This window comes from Marmota monax, unplaced genomic scaffold, assembly GCF_021218885.2.
Source record: "Marmota monax isolate L192 unplaced genomic scaffold, Marmota_monax_Labrador192_F-V1.1 WCK01_AAM20220418_F8-fsc00033, whole genome shotgun sequence".
In the NCBI taxonomy this organism is placed as follows: Eukaryota; Metazoa; Chordata; class Mammalia; order Rodentia; family Sciuridae; genus Marmota; species Marmota monax.
The window spans coordinates 12446948-12469285 of NW_026694282.1; the positions used below are offsets into that span (position 1 = coordinate 12446948).

Sequence of the window (22338 nt, forward strand, 5' to 3'; positions counted from 1 at the left end):
TTTGCATATATATGAGCTATATATTTTGTCTCAGTCTGTTTGTACTTCTATAACAAAATGCCTGAAGTTGGGTGATTTAATAATTATGTAAGTTTATTTCTCTTAGTTCTGGACATTAGGAAGTCTAGGATCAGTGTACTGGTAGGATCAGTGTTTGATAAGGGGCTGGTTCAATAGATAGCACAATCTAGGTGTCCTCTCTCTCACATAATTAAAGAGAAAAACAGGGCCTACCACTTCCCTCCAGCCCTTTCATAATATAGTACCTAATCTAATTTATGAGGGAAGAGCCTTTCTGGCCTAATCAGCTCTGAAGCTTCACTTCTTAATACTATTGATTTGGGGACATGCACATTCAAACCATATCATAAAGTTTACTGTTTTCATCTGAAGATAAACATAATATTCTAAACTTTTTGGTATTCTGAAACATAACATTTGTGTTATTGTAATGTCACCTGTTATACCTAATAAAAAAGGAAAAATCTATGGAGGGCTGGGGTATAGCTCAGTCGGTAGAGTGCTTGCTTCACATGCACAAGGCCCTGGGTTCAATCCCCAGACCACCAAAAAAAAAAAAAAAAAAAAATCTGTATACTTTTTTGTGACACCCTAATCAGTAGGGGGTTTTAGATAAATATATGTTTGGTAAGTTACTACAAATATGACCTAATTTTAATTAATCCATAAGCTTTGTCATATGTCTCTTAAGTGTGAAGCACTAAATTAAGAACTTGTCAAATGTCCAGCTCCAAATTGAGAACTTTTTGGTCATTTTCTACCTACCTTATGCTTGGATTTCCTATTGTTCTATCTACATTTTCCAATTTTACTTTATTTTCCTATTGGCTCCTCATCTGTATCTTCTTTCTCTCTTATTTCCATTTAATTTAATCCATTCTTCTATCATGCCTTAAAAGCCTTGTTTACTTTCTTAGTTCTTGATTCTTTTGTTTCTTAATTACCTGGAGGATCATTTTGATTCTCAAATTCCTAGGAGGCCATCTTTCCTTAAAACTAAGGTTAATAACAAAGACAGTAAGTCTGTGAGATGTATAATGTCTCTGATATTCAGTGATATTCTAATCAAAAGAAAAAAAGGAAATAAAACAATGCCTGCTTATTGCATTGCCTCCTTTTAGGTTTTGTGCTTCTGCATCAAAGAATATTTATGTTAGTATAATTGTTTTTCTAGAGCATTAGTTTTCAACTGGGTTGATTCCATTAGTAAATATTTGGCAATTAAAAAAATTTTTTTTATAGTTGTAGATGGACAGCATTTTGTTTAATTTTTTTTTTTTTTAATGCGGTGCTAAGGATTGAATCCAGTCCCTCACACATGCTAGGTAAGTGCTCTGCCACTGAGCTACAGCCCCAGCCCATATTTGGCAATTTTTATACACATTTCTGGTTGTCACAATTGGGGTTTTTTACTGCTGGCATCGAGACCAGGGATGTTTCTATACATACTGTAGTGCATAAGATAGCCCTCTACCACAAAGTTATTAGTCACTGTCCTAAAATGTCAGTAATGCCACTATTGAAAAATTGTAGCAGTTTTAAGAATGACAGGAATCTACATCTGTTTGACTAGGCTTCAATTCTCTTCCTTGTTGACCTTTCTTAATAATTAGAGAAACTATGTCAGTTTCTTATCAGTTGAGTAGAATTAGACGAGATAGTCCTTATTCTTAGTCAAATAAACCATTGAAACTTTTTTTCTTAGGGAATTTCACTCTATTTATATTATTGCATATTTATGAAAAGTTTGTTTTGTTGAACTAGAAAGTCTTTTTTTAGGACTTAATTGGTTTTATTAATTATCTAGACTTACAAAAGTGATGGATACAATATTTATAGAGCTGAGGAAATAATCTATCATGACTGTATCTGTTACACTGTGGATAGCACAAAAACATGAGGGTATATTCTATTACTATTTGTGACCTGTAATCCATTTCAGGAAAGTAGTTAGTTATGTCATTGGCAGTTAAGTTCCAAATACATCTTTTGTGGTTTTATCTTATGAATACAAATGAAAATTCCAACCTTGATCATGTTGGAAATAGAATTATTCATTAGTTGTAACTATAGACAATCTACACGTATATATATATGAATTTTGTAACTAGAAAGCCTTTTCTAGATTGGAAGTATGGCTGACGTTCTTCTTTCTTTTCTCTACAGAAGTAAAATAAGTGAACTTACAACTGAAATTAATAAACTTCAGAAAGAAATAGAAATGCATAATCAAGAGAATTCAGTGTATTTGTCATATGAAAAGAGGTAAGTAACTTTGCAGTTAAAATATGAAAGATATTTTTATGTACTCTTACTACTGAATAAGTATTAATTTAGTATTCATTCAATATTACATATCCATAGAATATGAATTAGTAGTTGTCCATAATGTTTACATGAATGTATTTATTTTATGCTTTCAGGGCAGAGACTTTAGCTGTTGAAATCAAAGAGTTTCAAGGACAACTAGCAGACTACAACATGGTATTTGCTCTTTTCTGAGAGAATTTGCTTTGAATATTTTCATTTTTTTTTACAGCTTAAGAATACATGAATATATAGTTGTTGTGAAAGATTCAATCTATAAAATATGTAGAGAATAAAGTGCCCCTTTCTTCTCTCCTTCATTTTCCTCATCAGAAATTATTTGGCTTACCAGATTGATATGTATTCTTCTAATATGTTTTAAAACACATTAATTTATGAGTACACAAACACACATGCGTTTCTTTCTATAACAATACTGAAATAATAATTTAATAGCTAGAATTTACTGGGTACCAACAATGCCACTGCTTTGAAAACACCTTTACCCTTTTATGGAATTTTGCCATCATGAAATTTTTAAAATTTAATTATTTAGCACACCAATTACTTCCATCTGTATGTTTTATTGTGTGTACATTCTGTCAAATAGAGTATATTTGACACCAAGGATCCTTTCCAATGTGAACTTCAAGAAAAAACAGTTGCTTTAGAACTACTGATAACTGCCTCAAGCCTTTGGGTGTTGTTGCTTCCATGAAAATTTTCATTGTGAGAATTTTCTTTATTCTGACTCTTCGGAACATTATACAGCAGTGGTGTCCAGATTTAAAGAAAATAATAAACTTTTATCTCACTACTCCTATTAAAAATGATTATATATATTATGATATATCTACTTTATATTGTTATATTTTGCTTATCAATAAAATTTTGCTGATTATAGTATATGTTAAATCTTAAATTTTCAGAACCACACAATCCATAACAAACATTTTGTAACATCTCATGTTCAGTAATATTTTCTTTAGTAAATGTTATTGTATTCTAAATATGAGAGAATATTCTTATAAGATGGGGAATGACAATATATAAAAGTAATTATTAGTTATGCCGAAATGTATTTGATAAGTTACTTAATAAGCTGGGCATAGTGGTGAACACCTACCTGTAATCCCTCCATCTCATGAGACTAAAGCAGAAGGATCACAAAATTTAAGCCAACCTCATCCATTTAGCAAGACACCCTATCTCAAAATTAAAAAGGCTGGTCATGTAACTTAGTAGTAAAGCTCCTGTGGGTTCAATCCCTTGTCTCACCTAAAACAAAAAGAAAGATCTTAATAATGTATAAAATATGCTGTTTATAGGTTTAATGAGCTAATACCCAATAAATAGAAAGCACTTAACTAGGTGTCTAACCTATAGTTAGCATTTAATAAATACTAAGTCTTACTAGCACTTATGTGTATAACAAATGAGAAAATGTGATGTATACTGATATATATCCTATATTAATAAAGCTTAATCTTTTGTCATCAATTACACTTACACTGTTTGCTTTTAGTGTTTAAATAATTTGATTTCCTGTCTGGTTCCAGTACTTCCTAAATTTATCTGTAAAATGTGGACAATAGTATTTACTTCATAGAGTAATACTAAAAAAACTAAATAAGTTAGTACATGTAACAGTATTTGGCACAAATACTTTGTGCTAGCTATTAATATCATTGCCTAACTTTTTGAAGTAGGCTTACTGTTGTGTCGTCTATGGATTCCTTTGTTGATTTTTTTTTTTTTTTTTTTTTAATTTTTAAAAAAAGAGAGCTGGGCTGGGGATGTGGCTCAAGCGGTAGCGCACTCGCCTGGCATGCGTGTGGCCCGGGTTTGATCCTCAGCACCACATACAAACAAAGATGTTGTGTCGCCGAAAACTAAAAAATAAATATTAAAAAAATTCTCTCTCTCTCTCTCTCTCTCCCTCCTCTCTCTCTTTAAAAAATAAATAAATAAATAAATAAAAATAAAAAAGAAAGCTATTTTTCAGCAGTGTAAATTTGAAAACCTGTTAATGTTCTCTCCTAGGGAAAAAGTAAGAGAGTGATTAATCTGGCAAACTTTAGTCTTTTCTAATCTTTTTGTCTTTTCAGAGCAGACAAAGCTGTTTAAGGTACGAGTTGCAGGAAGAGTATTTCATTATTACCTATTTTTCCACACTAAAATGTAGTTTACTTTTTGGCCAAATGCATAATATGTATTTATTTAGTTAGCTCAATATTTGTTTTTATCTTCAAAGATAAGATGCTTTCAAGTATTGGTACTTAAATTACTACTCATTATGTGTGATTGAATTACTTTGATTATGAATTGTACAGAATGTTAAGACTAACAGAATGTGGGTTTTTTTTGTGTTTTTATTTTTAGTTGGTAGATAAACTTAATACCAATACTGAAATGGAAGAAGTAATGAATGATTACAACATGGTAAGAGAATTTATAAATATAAACAATAGATTTATAAAAATAGTATCCTCAAAATAAAGCATTTATATCTAGAAATAGTTTGGTAAAATCTTTTAGGCCTTAGAGATGGACATTACTTTGATTCTAAATATCACTGTTATAGATGAACCCCCTTAGTTGCTCTTTTTAAATTCCTCCTATTGAGTGGCTCCTCCAAATAGATGCTTCACTGTCTGTCCACAAGGCTCTGTTTGAATTGGCCTTGTACTCAGCCTTAGAATGTCTGCTATATTGCTTGTTTATAGATTAGTTAAAAATACTTCAGTTTTAATTTTTGTATAAGTGGAGTTGATTACTCAGTAGAGATAAATGATATCTTTTTATAGTTTTAAGGGGAAAAAATGAGTAGCTATGATGCCAGATGTTCTGACCTTTGATTGGTAAATAAAAATTGTATTTAGATTAACTATTTGGTAGAAAACAACAAAATGTTCATAGCTAGCCTATTTTGATTATAAACATTAGAAAGAAAATAACATAAAGCTCATAACTTATATAGCTTATAATTTATTTATATAACCAGAAACTATTCGGTAAAAACATAGTTTATAAAATGACTCTTCTAAATTTAAGATTCTAAAACCATGATAATTTAGTAGATTATTTTTATGTTTAGGATACAGAATAATTCACATATTAAAAACTGTGCTAGAAATAAAAAGAACTTCTTCATGTGCATTGTCAGTTATTTGGGATATGTCCACATTCTATTCTAGATTTGCACAGGTCATGTCAACTAGGAGTACTCACGTAAATACTGAGTGATGTGAGACAAAAAACCCATGCTGGTTCTAAATTCTTCACATTATTAATCATATGTTTATTGAAAACCAGTAAATTTTTAAGATGTTGTTTTTATAAATGAAGGTTACATTGGATTATTTAACAGATCACTGAAGAACAATGAATATTTTTGGCATGAGATTATGATACTTATGAAAACAGCTCTTTCTTTTTATCTCATGGTGTTCTTTGTTAAATGAAACAATTACTGTAGTTTTTTCTGGATCTTTGTGGCATTAGGATTATTATTATAATCTGTATTTGGTTCATAACCAGAATAACCTTTAAAGAAAGTATTCAGTTTAATGGTTACATTTTTATAACTAACTTCTCTGTGTTAACTATTTCTTCAGCTTAAAGCTCAAAATGATCGAGAAACACAAAGTATGGATATCATATTTACTGAAAGACAAGCGTAAGTTTATTCTATTTAAAATCAGATTTATAAATGAGTTTACTATGTAGTTTAACTAGTGAGTTATTTATTTCCTTATAGAAGTTTTAACTTTTTTTCTATTGCCTTTTTAAATTAAAAATAAATATTTGCAATGGAAGTTTTATTTTTGTACATGTTATCTTCATTTACCACTAAATTACAAACTTCTGTATGAAGAAAATGACTATATAGATTATATATAAACAATTTCTGCTTCTAAGAACCTAAAATTAATTTGAGATAAGAATGTTATTATATCTTCCATTTATAATTTTAACCTAGAATATTAATTAGATTATGATATTTTAACCCCAGTTCAACTAAAAATTCATTAGTAGACTATTTAAATTTTTATTAGCATTGTTGATAATTATATTAGTATTCTATATTATATTTGTAGGTTATCTGTGTCTTTATAACCTATCTAAAGACTAAATACTAGCTAGCTTTGACTTTGTTATTAACTGTGACAGTGACAGTGACAGTAACACATACAAAGATAATGAGTAGACATGATGTAATTATTTTTCATGAAATTTTGGGCCCTAATTAGATTCTTTATATTACAACACAAACATAAAAGATGAGCTATTTTTGTATAAACACACATATAAGCTCATTCTGGACCCAAAATGTATTAATATAAATCTGTTTGAGAGCAAGGATAATTACTAACAAAAATCATGAAATTCAGTAATAACAAATACACTGTCATGTTACTTCTGCATAAACAGTAAATATTTCATGACAGAATACTGAAACACAGTAATAAAACATTTGAAAGGTAACTATGATTTTTTTATTGATTAAAACAAAAGTTTCTTTTTCTCCTATCACTTGATGCTATTGTGAAGTGCTTTATTGTGAAGTACTTTTTTTTTTTTTTTGTACTAGAGATTGAACCCAGGGATGCTTAACCAGTGAGCCACATCCCCAGTCCTGATAGCTATTTATTTATCTATTTGATAGCTATTTATTTATTTATTTCGTATCAGGGATTGAACCCAGGAACATTTAACTACCAAGCCACATCCCAGCCCTTTTTATTTTTATTGGAAACAGGGTCTTGTTAAGTTGCTTAGGGTCTTGCTAAGTTGTTGAGCCTGGCTTTGAACTTGTGATCCTCCTTTTTCAGCCTCATTTGCCTCTGGGATTATAGGCTTGTACCACTTTACCTGGCTTGTAAAGTGCTTTCTAAGAAATTGAAAATATTGGCAGTTTCTTTTCTTACACAAAGACCTATTTTTTTGAAACCAAATTCTTACTTGAAATCTTCCTCCCTCCCTCTTTTTCTTTTTTTTTTTTTTTTTTTGCTTCTCTCCCTCTTTCTATCTGTTACCCTGGTTTGAAACCATTTATCAAATATTTATCCTAAGTTTACCAAAAAAAAAAAAAAACCTTACAAAAATATAAAAACCTTAAAGAATTTAGAACATTTGAGTCCCCATTTATCCCATTATTTGAAAAGTTATATAATACCTCAATCAGATATATCAATATTATAACTAAATGTTTTGCAGATTTTTATCCGGGAATATATTCCCAGATTTAAGTTTAAAAATACCACAGTTTTAATGTGTATGGTTCATTTGATTAAAGAAAAAAAATTTTAAATATCATAATTTGTCCTGAGATGTCACCAGTTTCAAAATTATATTTACAGTTTGCATTTAAGGTTAAAGTAAAATAGATTCTTTTCTCTTTTAAGCAGAAATTTAAATTAAAGGAAAATCTATTTATATGAAGTTTACTTTCATATGCACTGAGGATATATTTATTTCTTGTGTTAACAAGATGTAAAACATCTCAATAACCTAAGAATCTGCCTTGACTCTGCACATTCAGAGAGACCAGGAAATGGCAGATTTCCTATTTGTACCATCATTTAGTGTGGCATGAAAATCTGGTTCATTATGGGAAACTTATCCATAACAAGCCGGTTATTCTTGTACATGCTTAAACTAATGATTCTCTTCCAATTCTAATGTCTACATTTCCTAGTTTGGGATTAGTCAAAATCATTTGCTCTTTAAAACATATGTAACTATAATTTTACACCCATTTATTTTTCTTTATTTAGTTAGATATTTATTGAATACGTAAAATATAATGATAAAAGTTTCTTGGATTTTAGAGATTAGATACAACCTTTGTTCATTTGTAATTATATTTTATTGTGTTTCTCAGATATTAATAATTGCACCTTATAGTTAGCAAAGATAAGATAGAATGATAGCTTATTTAGGAAAAAGATGAGTTGTATCCCTGTAATTATCTCATTCTTAAAATTGAAGTTTAAGGCAATGGATAACATATATTAGACAAAATGTTCATATTCTTTATTGAAAATATGCTTCTATAAACACAAGCAAATATGTATTATAAACTTTCAGTTCTTCTATTTCAAAGGATATATCATCATAAACAGATTTTATTTCCCCAGAGTAGATATTTTCCTCAAAGTAGAATTTGATATAGCTTTTAAAATGACTATTTTACAGATCATGACAAGATGTACATTTGTAGTCTCTTTTTTCTAAGGAATTATCAAGTACATACACATTTAAAAAACTTTATTATAGAGAAATTTGAACATACACAAAAATAGTATACCTTTATGTACCCATCTCCTAGCTCTTTCAGCATATAAATAACCCTGTTCATCCACAGCTTTCGCTTTACATTTATTATGATGAGGAAAATCCACATTTCATCCATAAGTATATTTCAATGTTTCAGAGATCTTTATCTTTTAAGATAACAGATAAATACACTAATTTCTATGTGTGGAATATTAAAATTACAGATTTTACTACAGTTTTTAACATCAGTTAGCATCAATGAGTTGTTAAAATTATATTTGCAGCCGGTTGATTATAAGGGAATTGACAATAATGACTTTAGATGAACTCTTCCTTTACAGTCTTAGGGCTAGTGTTTTGCAGAGTATGTTCTTTGGACTATTATTGTGCTATGAGCTCTTAGTAGTTGTACCAAGTAAATAAATTTGAAAAATTCTTAATATGTTTCTCTTGAATGATGAGAAAGCAGTTTAGCTTAGTAAAGTCTCAGATAAGTTCTATATTATATATCAAGGGATCTTGTTTCACTTCTTTTAAACACAGTGTTTTCTATAGTAATTTGACCATGCACCCTTTAAATTTTCTCTTTTCTTTTTATATTTATTTATTTGTGTGTGTGTGTGTGAGAGAGAGAGAGAGAGAGAGAGAAAGACAGACAGACAGACACACACAGGGGATTGAACCCAGGACATCATCCATGCTAAGCAAGTGCTCTACTACTGAGCTGTATGTATCCCAATTATTTTTAATTTTTTATTTATTTTGTACAGAGATTGAACCCAGGGGTGCTTAACCACTAAGCCTCATCCCCACCTCGTTTTATTTTTTATTTTGAGACGGATTTTTTGCTAAGTTGCTTAGGACCTCACTAAATTGCTAAGGCTTTCAGTGAACTTGTTATCCTCCTGCCTCTGTCTTCTGAACTGCTGGAATAACAGGTGTGCACCACCCCCGACCCAGCCATTTTTTAAAATTTTATTTTGACAAAGGGTCTTGCTGAGTTGCCCAGGCTACCTTGAATACAGTCGTCTTATCTCAGCCTCCCAAGTAGCCAGGATTACAGGTGTGCCACTGTGCTTGGCCCATGTACCTTTTTCTTATCCTATAAATACTTCTGAATGTCTCTCTGGAGGTTAGTGTTCTAGAAAACAATTTGAGAAACATTGCTCCATGTTATCAGCTACCCATGGACCAACTAAAGATTCCTTAGTCCCAGCACAGATTCATTCGAATAATCTCCCAGAGAGAGGCAGAAATGTGTGTTTTTATAAATAGAATTCATAAATAATTGTGATGCCCACTTGAGAAGCCACCATGGTACTAAATTGTGCCAATCATGAAATTTGGTGATAGCCTTTTTTTCTGATTGAAATCGGTAGTAATCATTAAGGATTATACCTGAACACTGTGCCTTGTGCTTAAGTTTCTACTAAGTTTTGAGTAAATATGTTTTTCTAATTCAGGAACCATTAACATAAAATATTTTTCAATACCATGAAATTAGTCTGTGAGCATAGAACTAATCTTAGTGTGTAGTCGAAGTTCTCTGTTCTTTAACTCATGACATAAATCTAAAATATTTTATTTTTTTAATGACTGGGACTTTAGTATAATTTAATATGTCCTATGTCACAAATATGTGTTATTGTGAGAATATATTCATTTATTTAATGAATAATACACTAGCTGCCTTTTTACTTGTTCTAAGTACTGCTGAGATTAATAATGCTAGCACTGTAGATTAACTAATTGTGTAACTGTTAGCTCTAAGAGTGTCAGTTACTTCATTTGGCCCCCCTTGCTCAATAAGAAAAACATTTTTATGATATTTGTGTATATGATATTAATTAAGATGAAGATCTACTAGCTCCAATTTGGTATGTTTTACATATCCAAGTCTCCACATCTAAACTGTGAGTGGTCTGATATTTTATCAGCAGTCAAACATTTTAAAATTAATTTTCTTCACACAGTTCATGGGTATCTATATACTTATCTTCAATAAAACCATCATCTTCTGCCACAAATGAATGTAACTGTTCAAATATTACTGTAGTGTCTTCAGAGTTTATATCTCCTATCTGTGGAAGAGAATTTGAATTTCCAGGAAAACCATCTTCGTAGGTTTCTGCCTCATGCTCTTCTAGGCGACGATGATTGTAACTAAGCAGAAAATTATACCATATTGGGCATTTGATAGCAGTTAAGATGAGGAGTGAAGTCATCAGTGCAGTGACAACAACACCAACAAGAAAAACCCAACTTTTTCCAAGAGGTTCATGTTCTTAAATGGAAGAGAAAGAGATTTGGTTAAGTTGATGAAAAAGATATGTAATATTCCTATTACTCTCCAATGTTGGTACACAAAAGTTACTAGTTACTAAATAAAAGATATTTTATAGTATGGTGAAATAATACCTTTTCCTAAAATAATTACAGTTTGGGCATCCTTAATCTGAAAATCCAAAATGCTCAAAATTCCTTAAATGGAAAATTTCACATCTGACTTAATGTGACACATTAGTCAAAGCACAGGTGCATTAAAAATATTGTTTAAAATTATCTTTACGATATATGTATAAGGTGTTTTTGAAACAAATGTATTTCATATTTACACTTGGCTTCTATCTCATTATGTATATGCACATATTTCAAAATTTAAAAAAAAATTCAAAATTCAGAACACTTCTGGTACTGAGTATTTTGGATAAAGGATACTCATCCCTTGCCCACTTGTCTTTGCAGGTATTTCTACTCATTCACATAAGACAAGTATTGATTTGCATACATTAAAAAATTATAATTTGCCTCAAATAAGTGAAATAATCAACTGTGGTATCTGGGTGATAAGTAAGAGAGCCTACATTGAATTCTAGTACTTTGTAAATCTTTCATTGAGATGAGGAAATGTTCTTTTACATTGTTGATAGAAATTCAAAATAAAGAAATAAAGAAAGACTGTTTATTTTTTATAACACCTCCAGCAATATTAATATTAAAAACCAATACATTACCTGAATTTCTTGTGAAATTGTTTAAAGAACTATTAAAAGTTGAATTGCTAATGGACTGAAAATGAACATAAAGATCTTCAGTTATAGATGAAGCAAACTTTGAGTAGCATTCAGCCATATAGGGTACTGTTTTGATATTGTAGCACTTCAGGCTGTGTGGATAGCTACACATGGTGATGTTCTCATTTTCTGGTAAATAAGAGTGAATAAATTAAGGCTTATTATAGAGAATAAGAATGGTTAGCAACATTTATAATTATTTTATCTATATTTTTGACATGTCTATCATTATTAAGGATGTTATAACAAGGTCTTGATGTGTTTGCGTAGTAACACAATGAGGGGTGATACACATTCCCATTACTTTATAAAAACAGTTTAAATGCATTAACTATTTATATATTTTAGTCTGTGTTTATAAAGATTTTATGATTATGATAGTGGCTACAGTCTGGATCTCAAGCAGTGTTTGGTTTGCAGTTAACAAAGTAAGACACCTTTTTTTTTTTAACCTACTCTACAACAAGATATCTAATAATAAACAGGAAGTACTTAAAGAAAAAAAAATTGGTCTTATGTGTTGTCTCTGCAAGCCCAATACATTTAAATTTCTTTATAGTCAGGGGGTGGGGGATGGAGAGTAACTCTTTAGAGATGGTTTTTTGGGGATTTTTTCCTTCTTGCACAGCACTGGCAATCAAACCCAGGACCTCATGCTTGCAAGGCAGGTACTCCACCACTAAGCTACATCCCAAATCCCCAGCAGTTACTATTTAAATATTTTTTCCTGCTTTCCTTTAACAGAAATTTTATTTCTTGACTTTTTGGCAGTGCTGGGATCTATTCTGGAGCCTTGCAAAATGCTACAACTTTAGCCCAATAGATAGTTTTTCTTTCTTTTTTTCTTGTCAGTATTGATTATTGAACCCAAGAGTACTCCACTGCAGAGCCACATTTCCATCCTTTTCTAAATTTTAATTTTTAGGCAGTGACTAAGTTGCCCAACTGGCCTCAAACTTTCGATCCTCCTATCTAAACTTCTCTAGTTGCTGGAATGCATTACCACACTCAGCTGGATTTTTTTGTTGGTTGTTTGTTTAAACATGAAAAAGATTTTTCTAGGGCAAAATGCGAAAAGTTAATCACATTTTAATTTTAATTAAATGATGATACCTTACCTAGTATCACATTTGATGTTTTCAACCAGTTCTGCAAATTGAATAAACTACAAGTGCAGTTCCATGGATTTCCATATAAAATTATTAATTCCAGATGAAATAGTTGTGGTACATCAAAGTAGCTTATCAAATTTCCTTGCAGATTCAGAAGTTTCAGGTTGTTTAGCGGCATAAACATGTCAGGATTTAGTTGTAATATTTTGTTTTGGCAGAGATGTAATTGTTTTAGTTTATTTAGGCCTACAAATGCATCCTGTTGAATAACATAAATGGAGTTTCTACATATATTTAAGATTTCTAGATTGGAGAGGTTACTGAAACTACTATTATGTAAGATAGTGATATTGTTCTGAATCAAATAGAGCTCAGTAAGTAAAAAATACTTCTGTAGCACCCTTGTGTCTGTAACATTCAAAGTAATTTTGTTATAACTGAGATCAAGGATAGTAACATTATTATTGATACCCACTGGAATCAAAGAATAATCCTTTTCAGTGAAATTACATTTGACTTCCTAAAAAAGAAAAAAAATTAGAAATTTTATTAATCAGGAAAAAATAATATAATTTCTCAAAATTTCATATTCATGCACTTTGATGTTGGAAGGAAATCATTTTGGAAAAAATATATCTCATCTTTAGGCATTATAATGTGGAAAAGTGAGTGTTTTTAATGATGAAATGGGGAAGATTAGGGAAATTCTAATAGAATAAGTAGGGAAATGCTTGTAGTATGTTATACAGATATCTTCCAACTGTAATTAATGTAATCATTACAGAGAGAAAGAATATTGATATATTGCTGTTTTATGTGTAGAAATATTACATAATTTGGTTAACTTAATATTTTAACATGCAAGTTAGGCATTTCTAGGGGAATTATTTAAAATGTATAATTTTTTAAAATCAGTGGAGATAACAACACATAGCTAGCGCTCTTAAATAATTAAAAAATAATACCCAATTTAAGCTTTGTTGGGCCAATAGCTAAAAGTTTCATATTTTAAAAGGAAATATTTTGTCTTATATCAGAAATTGAGCATCTGTGAGTAAATTTAATGAGCCACACAACCTGAAGTGCTTTCCTTCTGTGGATATAGATACAAAGGAATACTATTGTTTTGCCTGTCTTTGCAGTTGAAATTTCCTCTATAATTTTAAGCTGTGGTTTTTATGTCTTGGAACTAATCTCAGATTTTATAGTGAAAATTTACAGATTTCTTCTTTCATCAACTTTTAAAGAACTCAATTTAAAAACAAAGTAAAGATTACCTTTGTCAAGTTAGGATGACTCAGATCACAGATTTGAATATATACAAATAACTAAAGAATAGTTTAGGGATCAGATTTTGTGGTGGTGGTGTTTGCCTTTAGATATTTTAGACATTTCTCTTGATTATAAAAACTTACTATTTTAGAAGTCTGGCTTTTGTCCAATAATAATAGCATGGAGAAGGGCCAAAACAAGACTGTGATGCATGTGAATTTCATATTGCAGGCCTGAGAGAAGAGAGTATTTCATCTCAGTAAATACAAGAACTGTAAAGATTATTGAGAACATATGGATTTTTTTTTTCTTTTAAATCTCTTTTTTCTTAAGATACATAGAATAAGAAACAAGTTCATTGCTATTCCCCATCCCTGCACTCTGATCTTAACAAAAGCTCCTGTGGAGAATGACAATATTTTCTAAGTTGTCTCATGAGATCTTTTGAAAGAAACTTTAAAGTACATTTAAATTTTTACTAAATATGTAAAAAAAGAAAGTCCAGAAGAATGTATATTTATGTGTATATGTGTGCTTGATTATATTCATGTATTGCTAATTCTTGAATTTTCAATTTTAGGTGTTATTTGTTGGTGTTAATCCATTGGCTTATATCTAACTGTGGGAGATGAAAATGTTTAGCTTTCTTTCAAATACTCTCTATCCTACTCTTAAATACATCATTGACTTCCAAATATAGTCACTTGTAATTTTAGATGGCTATTCAGCATTTATGTTATCACAAGTACATATAAGTTATCAGTGATGAGCCACATAAGAGGATTACTTTCCCATTGCTACATGGTTTTTTTACTCTAAATTAATCAGACTGGTTTTTTTTTTCTTTTTTAAATGAATTTATGTTCACACTCTCTCATGGCAATTCTCTAGTTAATGCATTTTAGATATTTAATCTCTTTCATTTGCTTACAAGAGCTACCATGCTTTAAGCTAGAGAAACTGATCAATGGGCCTTCTTTCTACATGGTTGTTGACTTCTGCCCTTATCACAGAAATTCTCTTTTGCCTGCTTTATTGGATTCCCGTTTTTCTAGAATGCCCTTTTTTTTGGCTTATTACCTCATTTCAGTGGTGCTTCATAACTTCTGGAAAAAGTACATAGGATGGAAAAATTTTTTTTGGACCTTAAAAGATACTTTGGCTAGAAATTGAATCTAGATGGGAAATAATTTTTCCTGAAAATGTTGATTTTCTTGCCCCATTGTCTTTTGAGTTTCAGTTGTTACCTTATTTTACTTATTTATCCTTTTAATGTACCTTGCCTCTTCCTAACCCTCAAAGCTTCTAAAATCAGCATTCTGGAATTCATGATTCTGTGTCTTTGTGACAGTCTAATTTCATCAGTTAAACTGGGTACTTGATTGTTACTTTGAATCTGGAAGCTGTATTTCTAATTTCTGGGAATTTTTCCATTAATAATTTTGACAATACTCTTCATCACTTTTTTTTTTTTCCTCCAAGTCCTGCTTCTCTATGGAGAACTACCTTATTATGTACTAAACCTTCTGGAATGATTTTCTTTCTACTCTCCTATATTACATCTCTTATGTTTTGAAGCATCCTCAATTTTTATTCTCAAATTCTGTTAAAGATTGCTATTTCCTGTCTTCTTTTTAATTTTAAGAACTTTTGTTCTCTCAATATTTTCTGCAGCAGTATCTGTTGAGTTTCTTGCCTTTATTATTGTTTTGTGTATGTGTGCCTTTTGTTGTCTTTTCCCTTAAATAGAATATGTGTCCCCAAGCTATACTTTCCCAGTTTTTTGGAGGCTTTGTTCATATGTTAATATTTTGTTGTGAGGTTATGTAGAAGAGTGAGGAACTGAAAAGCGGATTGGAATTAGCATTTCAGAGTGAACTTGCTTGACTGTTTTCTTAAGGAATCCATAAATGTCATTAATTTTAGATTTTTTTTAAAGATTCTTTTAGAACAAAGGTTTTTGGGTTTTTTTGGTAGGATGATTGAACCCAGAGCCTTGCACGTACTAAGCAAGTTGAACCTAGCCCCTCCTCTACTTTCAGAATACCTGGTGCTGCCATTTCTGGACCATTCAAAGTTCTTGCAGAATATAAATCAAGTGGCTTTTCAGTGTTTTTCCATTTGCTGACTTGGGAAAATTTTGCTTTCCCAGTCAATTTCTATTCATCTATTAACTTTGTGCTTTGTAAGTTTTATTGTTATTGTACCCTCTATTATTTGTGTCATTGTGAATTTAATACTCCTTTTAACCTTTTATTTATTTTTTCCAAGTTTTGGGCAGGAGTTGTGTTATTGGCTGCATTTCATATGCTATTTTTTACCAAAAATTGCCATTTGTTGCAGAATGCTATTCTTATTAAATCATTAACTTTCCATTTAATCATTTTATTCATGATCTTTGTTTCTCATTCTGTTTTCTCAAAGTTGACACTGGAAATTCTTCTGCAGACAAATTTTCTGATTTGAAAGGGTATGAATACATCCTGTCATTAGGGGTCTTTTAAAGTTTAGTCTTTTAAGCCTTCTTAGAGCATTTGTAACAGTTAAGATGCTTCCAGGAGAATATTTCAACAAACCTGGAATTAGAAAAACTAATCTTCATGAGAAGATTCTTTTCAGATTACTAAAGTTTGTTCTCATTAGCAATAGGAATTTATTATTTCAGTGCTAGTCTATTGTAGTCAACGTACTCATTGCCTTCAGTTCATTGATTTGTTTAACCTTATTCCCCATCTACTCTCTCTTTGCATAAATTTGTTAGAAAAAGCTATTTGGCCTCCTAGATTTGATGCAACTCAAATATAGATAATAATAGAACCTTTTTAGAGCCAGAAATGAGTTTAAGCTATCACTATTCCTGTCCATTGCCCATAAAGGGAGATGCCTAAATTTAAATTTACAAAATATATTTTATGTGTGTTTAATGATCTCTATGGATAGTTACACATCCTCTTCAATGGTTTGTTGCAGTATTTCTCAGTGGTGTGGTAAAGTTCTTACTGAAGTTTCTGGTGGAATGGAGAGATGAGTAAGGGAGAAGTGCTGTTTTTCAGATATATATAGTAGATAGGGGTGATTAAAGGAAGCAAATAGACTACAAAGAAAACTGAATTTAAGGACTTGATGTGGAATAGAAGCAGGTGAAGAAGGAAATAAAGGAAGGTAGGACTGTGAGCGTACATGGAAATGTAAATAGGACAGTCTTAAATTTATTTGCTGTGTTATCTTTTTAATAATAATTGTTTTCTCTAGTGTGCTAAAAAATAAAATTACAAGACTTAGAAGAAGAAATGTTTTCACTGGCACAATGGCACTTATCTGTAATCCCAGTGACTTGGGAGGTAGAGGCAGGAGGATTGCAAGTTTGAGGCTAGCCTCAGCAATTTAACAAGGCCTTAAGCAACTTAGCAAGACCCTGTCTCAAAATAAAAAATAAAAATGGCTGTGGGTGTAGCTCAGGGGCAAAGCACCCCTGGGTTCAATCCCTAGTACAAATAAAGAAAAAGTAAATGTTTTCCTTCCTCTTGATAAATTCTAGACTTAAAAACAGCATATGCTCAGTTCAAGGTTCTGTACAAGGAAACATTCAACAAATCTAAAGCATTATTAGATCTAAAGTTGTGAAATACACTGAGCCACATATCTGTGTGCCTTTTGAGAGCGGGAAAAATTTTAGAGACAGAGTGACTATTGATCATCACGACACTGAAAGGCAGTATTGCTGTCTGCCTTTAAGAAATCATCTCCGCAGAGTGGCAAGTCAGAAGATTATGAAGAAATTGTTCATGAGTCAATGTACACTTTCAAAAAGTTGATTTAAAAAGAAAACAATTATTTTCTGTTTTTCTTCTTTTGGAATTTTTCTTCTCATTTTGAAATATTATTTTGAGTTTTATGTAATGATTATTTAGAACTAATAAAAATAGAAACCAAGTAGAATATCAGTTTTTAAAATTATTTCATAAAATTAAGAGCCCTTTTACATAGCTTACAATGTACACTTCACATAAAAAAAAAAAGAGCTTTAGACAGGAAATGATAAGTTATAAAAAAAGAAGTCATATTCTTAATGAGGTTTAAAGTACAAGTTCAGGGATTTTGTTATTGATGTGTTACTATATGCCATGAAATAAATGGATGTTACAATTATATAGGTTAAATGAAATCCATACATAATTTTCTCATTACCTGCTTTAATTATTTGTGCCAGAATTCAGTGTATTTGGAGTAAGATGGTAATGATTGATGGTTAACTTTATTCCTGTCCTTACCAGTTTTATAGATTATTTTTGTTTGTTCTTGGTTTTGTGTATATGAGTGCAAATTTAAAAACTTGAAATGGAAAACTTTAAGGAAAAAAAACACAAGTAAGGATAATAATTGTTTCCCAGTTTCAATAGTTTCTATTAGCGGTTCTTTTCCTCTTGCACATTTGTTTTTCAGTTAAATGCTCCATTAATATTATATTTCAAAATAAAAAGTTTATGAATTTGAGTGGATAGATTCAACCTTTTGTTCTTCAAAGAAAAAATAGTTACTTTATATTTCATTATAATTTTATTTGGGAAAGATTTCTTGGTTGTGTTTTAGGTTTATATTATTTTTGAGGTAGACCATGTGAAAATATAATCACATTTTCTGCTCTTTCATTACTTATTAAAGGCAATGATTGTTGTACAGATTTAACACAGTTAATTTTTAAAATTCAGCAACAACCAAACCTATAAATATATATCATCTTACCTTTACTTTTTCCTTTTGTCTCTGAGACTGGTGTGCTGAAGAAATTTATTCAGTTTCTTCTACACCATTAGAGCTGGGCACAGAGGAGCTCACATAGAAAAAAGTATGTCATATGATTTCACTTTGTCTTAACCTTTGTACCCAGTGAATAAGTGATTAAAAAAAAAAAAAGCTGAACTTCCTTAGCAAAAGATTGACTAGAAGAAAAATTTCTTCTTTGACTTTTTCAGTGCAACAAGGAAGGGGCTTGCTTAACCTTTTTTTGTTTTTTGGGTACCAGGGTTGAACTCATGGACATTCGACCGTTGAGCCACATCCCCAGCCCTATTTTTTTTTTTTTTTTTTTTGTATTTTATTTAGAGATAGGGTTAAGACAGGATGACTGCACATTCAAAGTCAGCCTCACCGCACTAAGCAACAATTATGTTTCTTACTCTTCAAAATGTTATCAAAATATTGACAAATTGACAATTTAACTTTGTGACTTAAAGTGTATGATATTGAGAAGGTTTTTTTTTTTTTTTTTAAAGATATATTGTTTCTAAAGTAACTTGTTAGTCCTAAATTTGTATTTAGAAAGATACAAATTGAAAAAGTATAACACTATGTTTGGATTCCATTTCCTTTCAACTTGTTATTTACTCATTTTTATGACACCTTCACAGGTTGTTTTACTGGCAAGTTAAAATAGGAGCAAAGTGCTCAAATTACCAAAAGACCTGTCAGTTGACCATTATATGACCTTCAGAAAATCAGTTACCTTCCTTATGCTATAATTTCCTGTCTGTAAAATGGGAAACTCTACAACATTAGTTCCCATCTAACTATAGTAGAATAATCACGAAATTTAGAATGATTTAGTTCTAAAAGATTGATACTTTGGGGCTTTTGTATCCTTGCTCAATAAAACAGATTTAAACAGATGATACTTTCTGCTTAGAAGTTCTGTGAACTCATATACCTATGTAAATTGTAATAACAGCAACACATTTGTTATATTATTGTAATTAAAATTCAAAGGGAATGCATTAGTTATCTGTCTCATTATGTTCATCTTTCATTTGGTTATTTCAAGATGATGTTTGTTGGAAAATTTTGGAGTTTAGATTATTTGTGCTAGTGGTGAGTAGAAGAATATGGGGATCTGTGCATCCACTGGGCTTAGCTGGTGATTGTGAAACTGTAGTTGATATCTATGAACAAAATACAGTAAATCGTGATAGATTAATCAGAGTTTGAAGCCAAATTAGAACTTTTAAGATGCTGAGACTGTAAATACATTAAATCAGGCTTTTATATGAAAATCTTTAAGTATTTACACAGGTTCTGTCTCAACTATCTTTTTTTTCCTGAAACTTTATCTACTCTATTTTTTACACATAAGGCACACAACACTGGTATTTCTTGTAATTATATGATAAGATGGTTATTGTTTCTAATTAACTTCACTGTTACTTAACATTTATATTTCTAGGGACTATTATAATGCTAAAATAGTGATAATTTATTAGATAACTATTTTAATTAAATTGGTAGGTAAAGGGAATTTAAGCAAAGCATAATATTTAAAAAAATTTTTTTTAGATGTTGACAGATCTTTATTTTATTCATTTATTTATATGTGGTGCTGAGAATTGAACCCAATGCTTCACACATGCTAGGCAAGTGCCTTACCACTGAGCCACAACCTAGCCCAAAGCATACTATTATAGATATTTATTTGCTTGTTTATCATGATGCTAGATCAAATCCAGCATGCTAGGCAGTTAGTCTACCAATGAGCCTCATGCTCAACCATTTTCATTGTTGTTACTAATGCTTTTTAAGAGATGGGGAGTCTTGCTATATTGCCCAGGCTGGCCTTGAGCTTCTGGGCTCGATCTTCCTGCCTCAGACCCTCAAGTAACTGAAACTATAGGTATATTATCACCATGTCCAACTAAGTAAAGCTTACCATTAATCTAAAGGTATGGTTTCTTTTTAAAAAAAATCAAATTGTATTAGAGGTCTCCCTACTTGCCAATTCAGGCAAAGCTGCATTGATTTACTTGTCAGATTTCTATACAAGTTTTCATTTGTTCAAAGATTTCCTGTGACTAAAGGATGTTTGAAAACCATGATTCTGGGCTGGGGTTGTGGCTCAGTGGTAGAGTGCTTGCCTAGCATGCATGAGGCGCTGGGTTCGATCCCCAGCACCACATAAAAAAACTAAATAAACAAAATAAAGGTATTATGTCCATCTACAACTAAAAATAAAAAGAAAAGAAAACCATGATTCTAAAACTTAACTATCTTATATTTGTCTCTAGTGTATGACAACAAAAGTTGTAAATGTATCTTCACATGTATAAGGACTTAAGGATCTTCTGTACTAATCTGTTTTCTTAGTAAAGTAAAATAAAGAATATAGAAATAGGATTTGGAGATGGAAAAGAGAAAGATGTAAAAATAAGCCTGTGTTTATGAAGACCACTGTTTCAATATCTTTAGGTACTCTATTAAATTAAGACCTAACTGGAATTATTTGAGTTTTTCCCTCAATATAGTAAAGGAAATATTGTGCATTTTTGATTTCAGGAAAGAAAAACAAATTAGAAGTGTAGAAGAAGAAGTTGAACAAGAAAAACAAGCAGCAGATGGTATTATTAGAAATATGTCTCCTGAAAAACAAGTCAAGTACATAGAGATGAAAACCACAAATGAGAAACTGTTGCAGGTAATATTAATTACTATAATGTGCTAGGCATATATCAGTCTTGCTACTAAAAGCATCTGAAAATCAAACAGCATTAGCATCCCCTGAGCTTGACTAGATCTGGTGATCAGAGTATTCATTTTAACAAGATCTTCTGCTAATTAACATTATATAATTATTATTTGTTCAGTTCTATGCATTCTTCATTTTTATATATCATAAAGATACATGAAAATGCTTGCATTTTTATGGATTTTTTAATGAGAACTTTAAAAGACCTCATGAACTAAAGGAGCCACCATATGGATATTAGCTTTCTTTTTCTTCCTGTCTAATAAACAGCAACTCTTTCACCTGTTATGTCCTCAGTTTGAATGGTTATTGTTCCCTAATCAGGTAAGTAACAATTTAGGTGGCTACTGAGGGGTCATTGATAATACTTTCAGTGTTCAGTTATGATGGTGCCTTTCATATCTAGCTGCTCCTTAAAATGTTAGCAAGACTTAGGCCCTGTAAATGCCCATAATGACTGTTGTTTTAGTTTCTCAGATATTTCCTTCAGTGACATTTTAGTTTAAACTTTTATTTTAGACAAAATTTATAAGATACAATGAAGTGGGGCTGGAGATATTAGCTCAGTTGATAGAGTGCTTGCCTTGCATGCATAAGGCCCTGGGTTCAATCCCTAGCACCAAAAATAAAACAAACAAACAAGATTAAATGAAGCTTTGAAGAAAAATATTGTAGAAATATTACAGATATGACACAATAGTTACCAAATACTTTGTTAGGACCAAGGTATACTTAATTTTTCTGAGGGTTATAATGAATA

The 22338-nt window shown here is 30.8% G+C and overlaps 2 protein-coding genes and 1 non-coding gene across 3 annotated transcripts in view; 2 read left to right on the top strand and 1 right to left on the bottom strand.

Annotated features, from left to right (window-relative positions):
* Ift74 (intraflagellar transport 74) overlaps positions 1 to 22338 on the top strand; it is an 82633-nt gene that overhangs the window by 15957 nt on the left and 44338 nt on the right. The window contains exons 6-10 of the mRNA XM_046467344.2: positions 2188 to 2286; positions 2445 to 2505; positions 4711 to 4770; positions 5946 to 6007; positions 21389 to 21527. Coding sequence (XP_046323300.1) covers positions 2188 to 2286; positions 2445 to 2505; positions 4711 to 4770; positions 5946 to 6007; positions 21389 to 21527 — 421 coding nt within the window. The remainder of the gene's footprint in view (positions 1 to 2187; positions 2287 to 2444; positions 2506 to 4710; positions 4771 to 5945; positions 6008 to 21388; positions 21528 to 22338) is intronic.
* Positions 8346 to 18958, bottom strand: Lrrc19 (leucine rich repeat containing 19). Its single transcript, XM_046467345.2, has 5 exons — positions 18812 to 18958; positions 14212 to 14301; positions 12803 to 13316; positions 11625 to 11813; positions 8346 to 10894 (listed from the first exon to the last, which is right to left on the bottom strand). Exons 2-5 carry the CDS (start codon positions 14290 to 14292, stop codon positions 10566 to 10568), a joined length of 1113 nt encoding a protein of 370 aa, XP_046323301.1. The 5' UTR covers positions 14293 to 14301; positions 18812 to 18958; the 3' UTR covers positions 8346 to 10565.
* Trnaa-agc (transfer RNA alanine (anticodon AGC)) lies at positions 20940 to 21012 on the top strand. Its single transcript has one exon. It is a non-coding gene; the product is annotated as a tRNA-Ala (tRNA).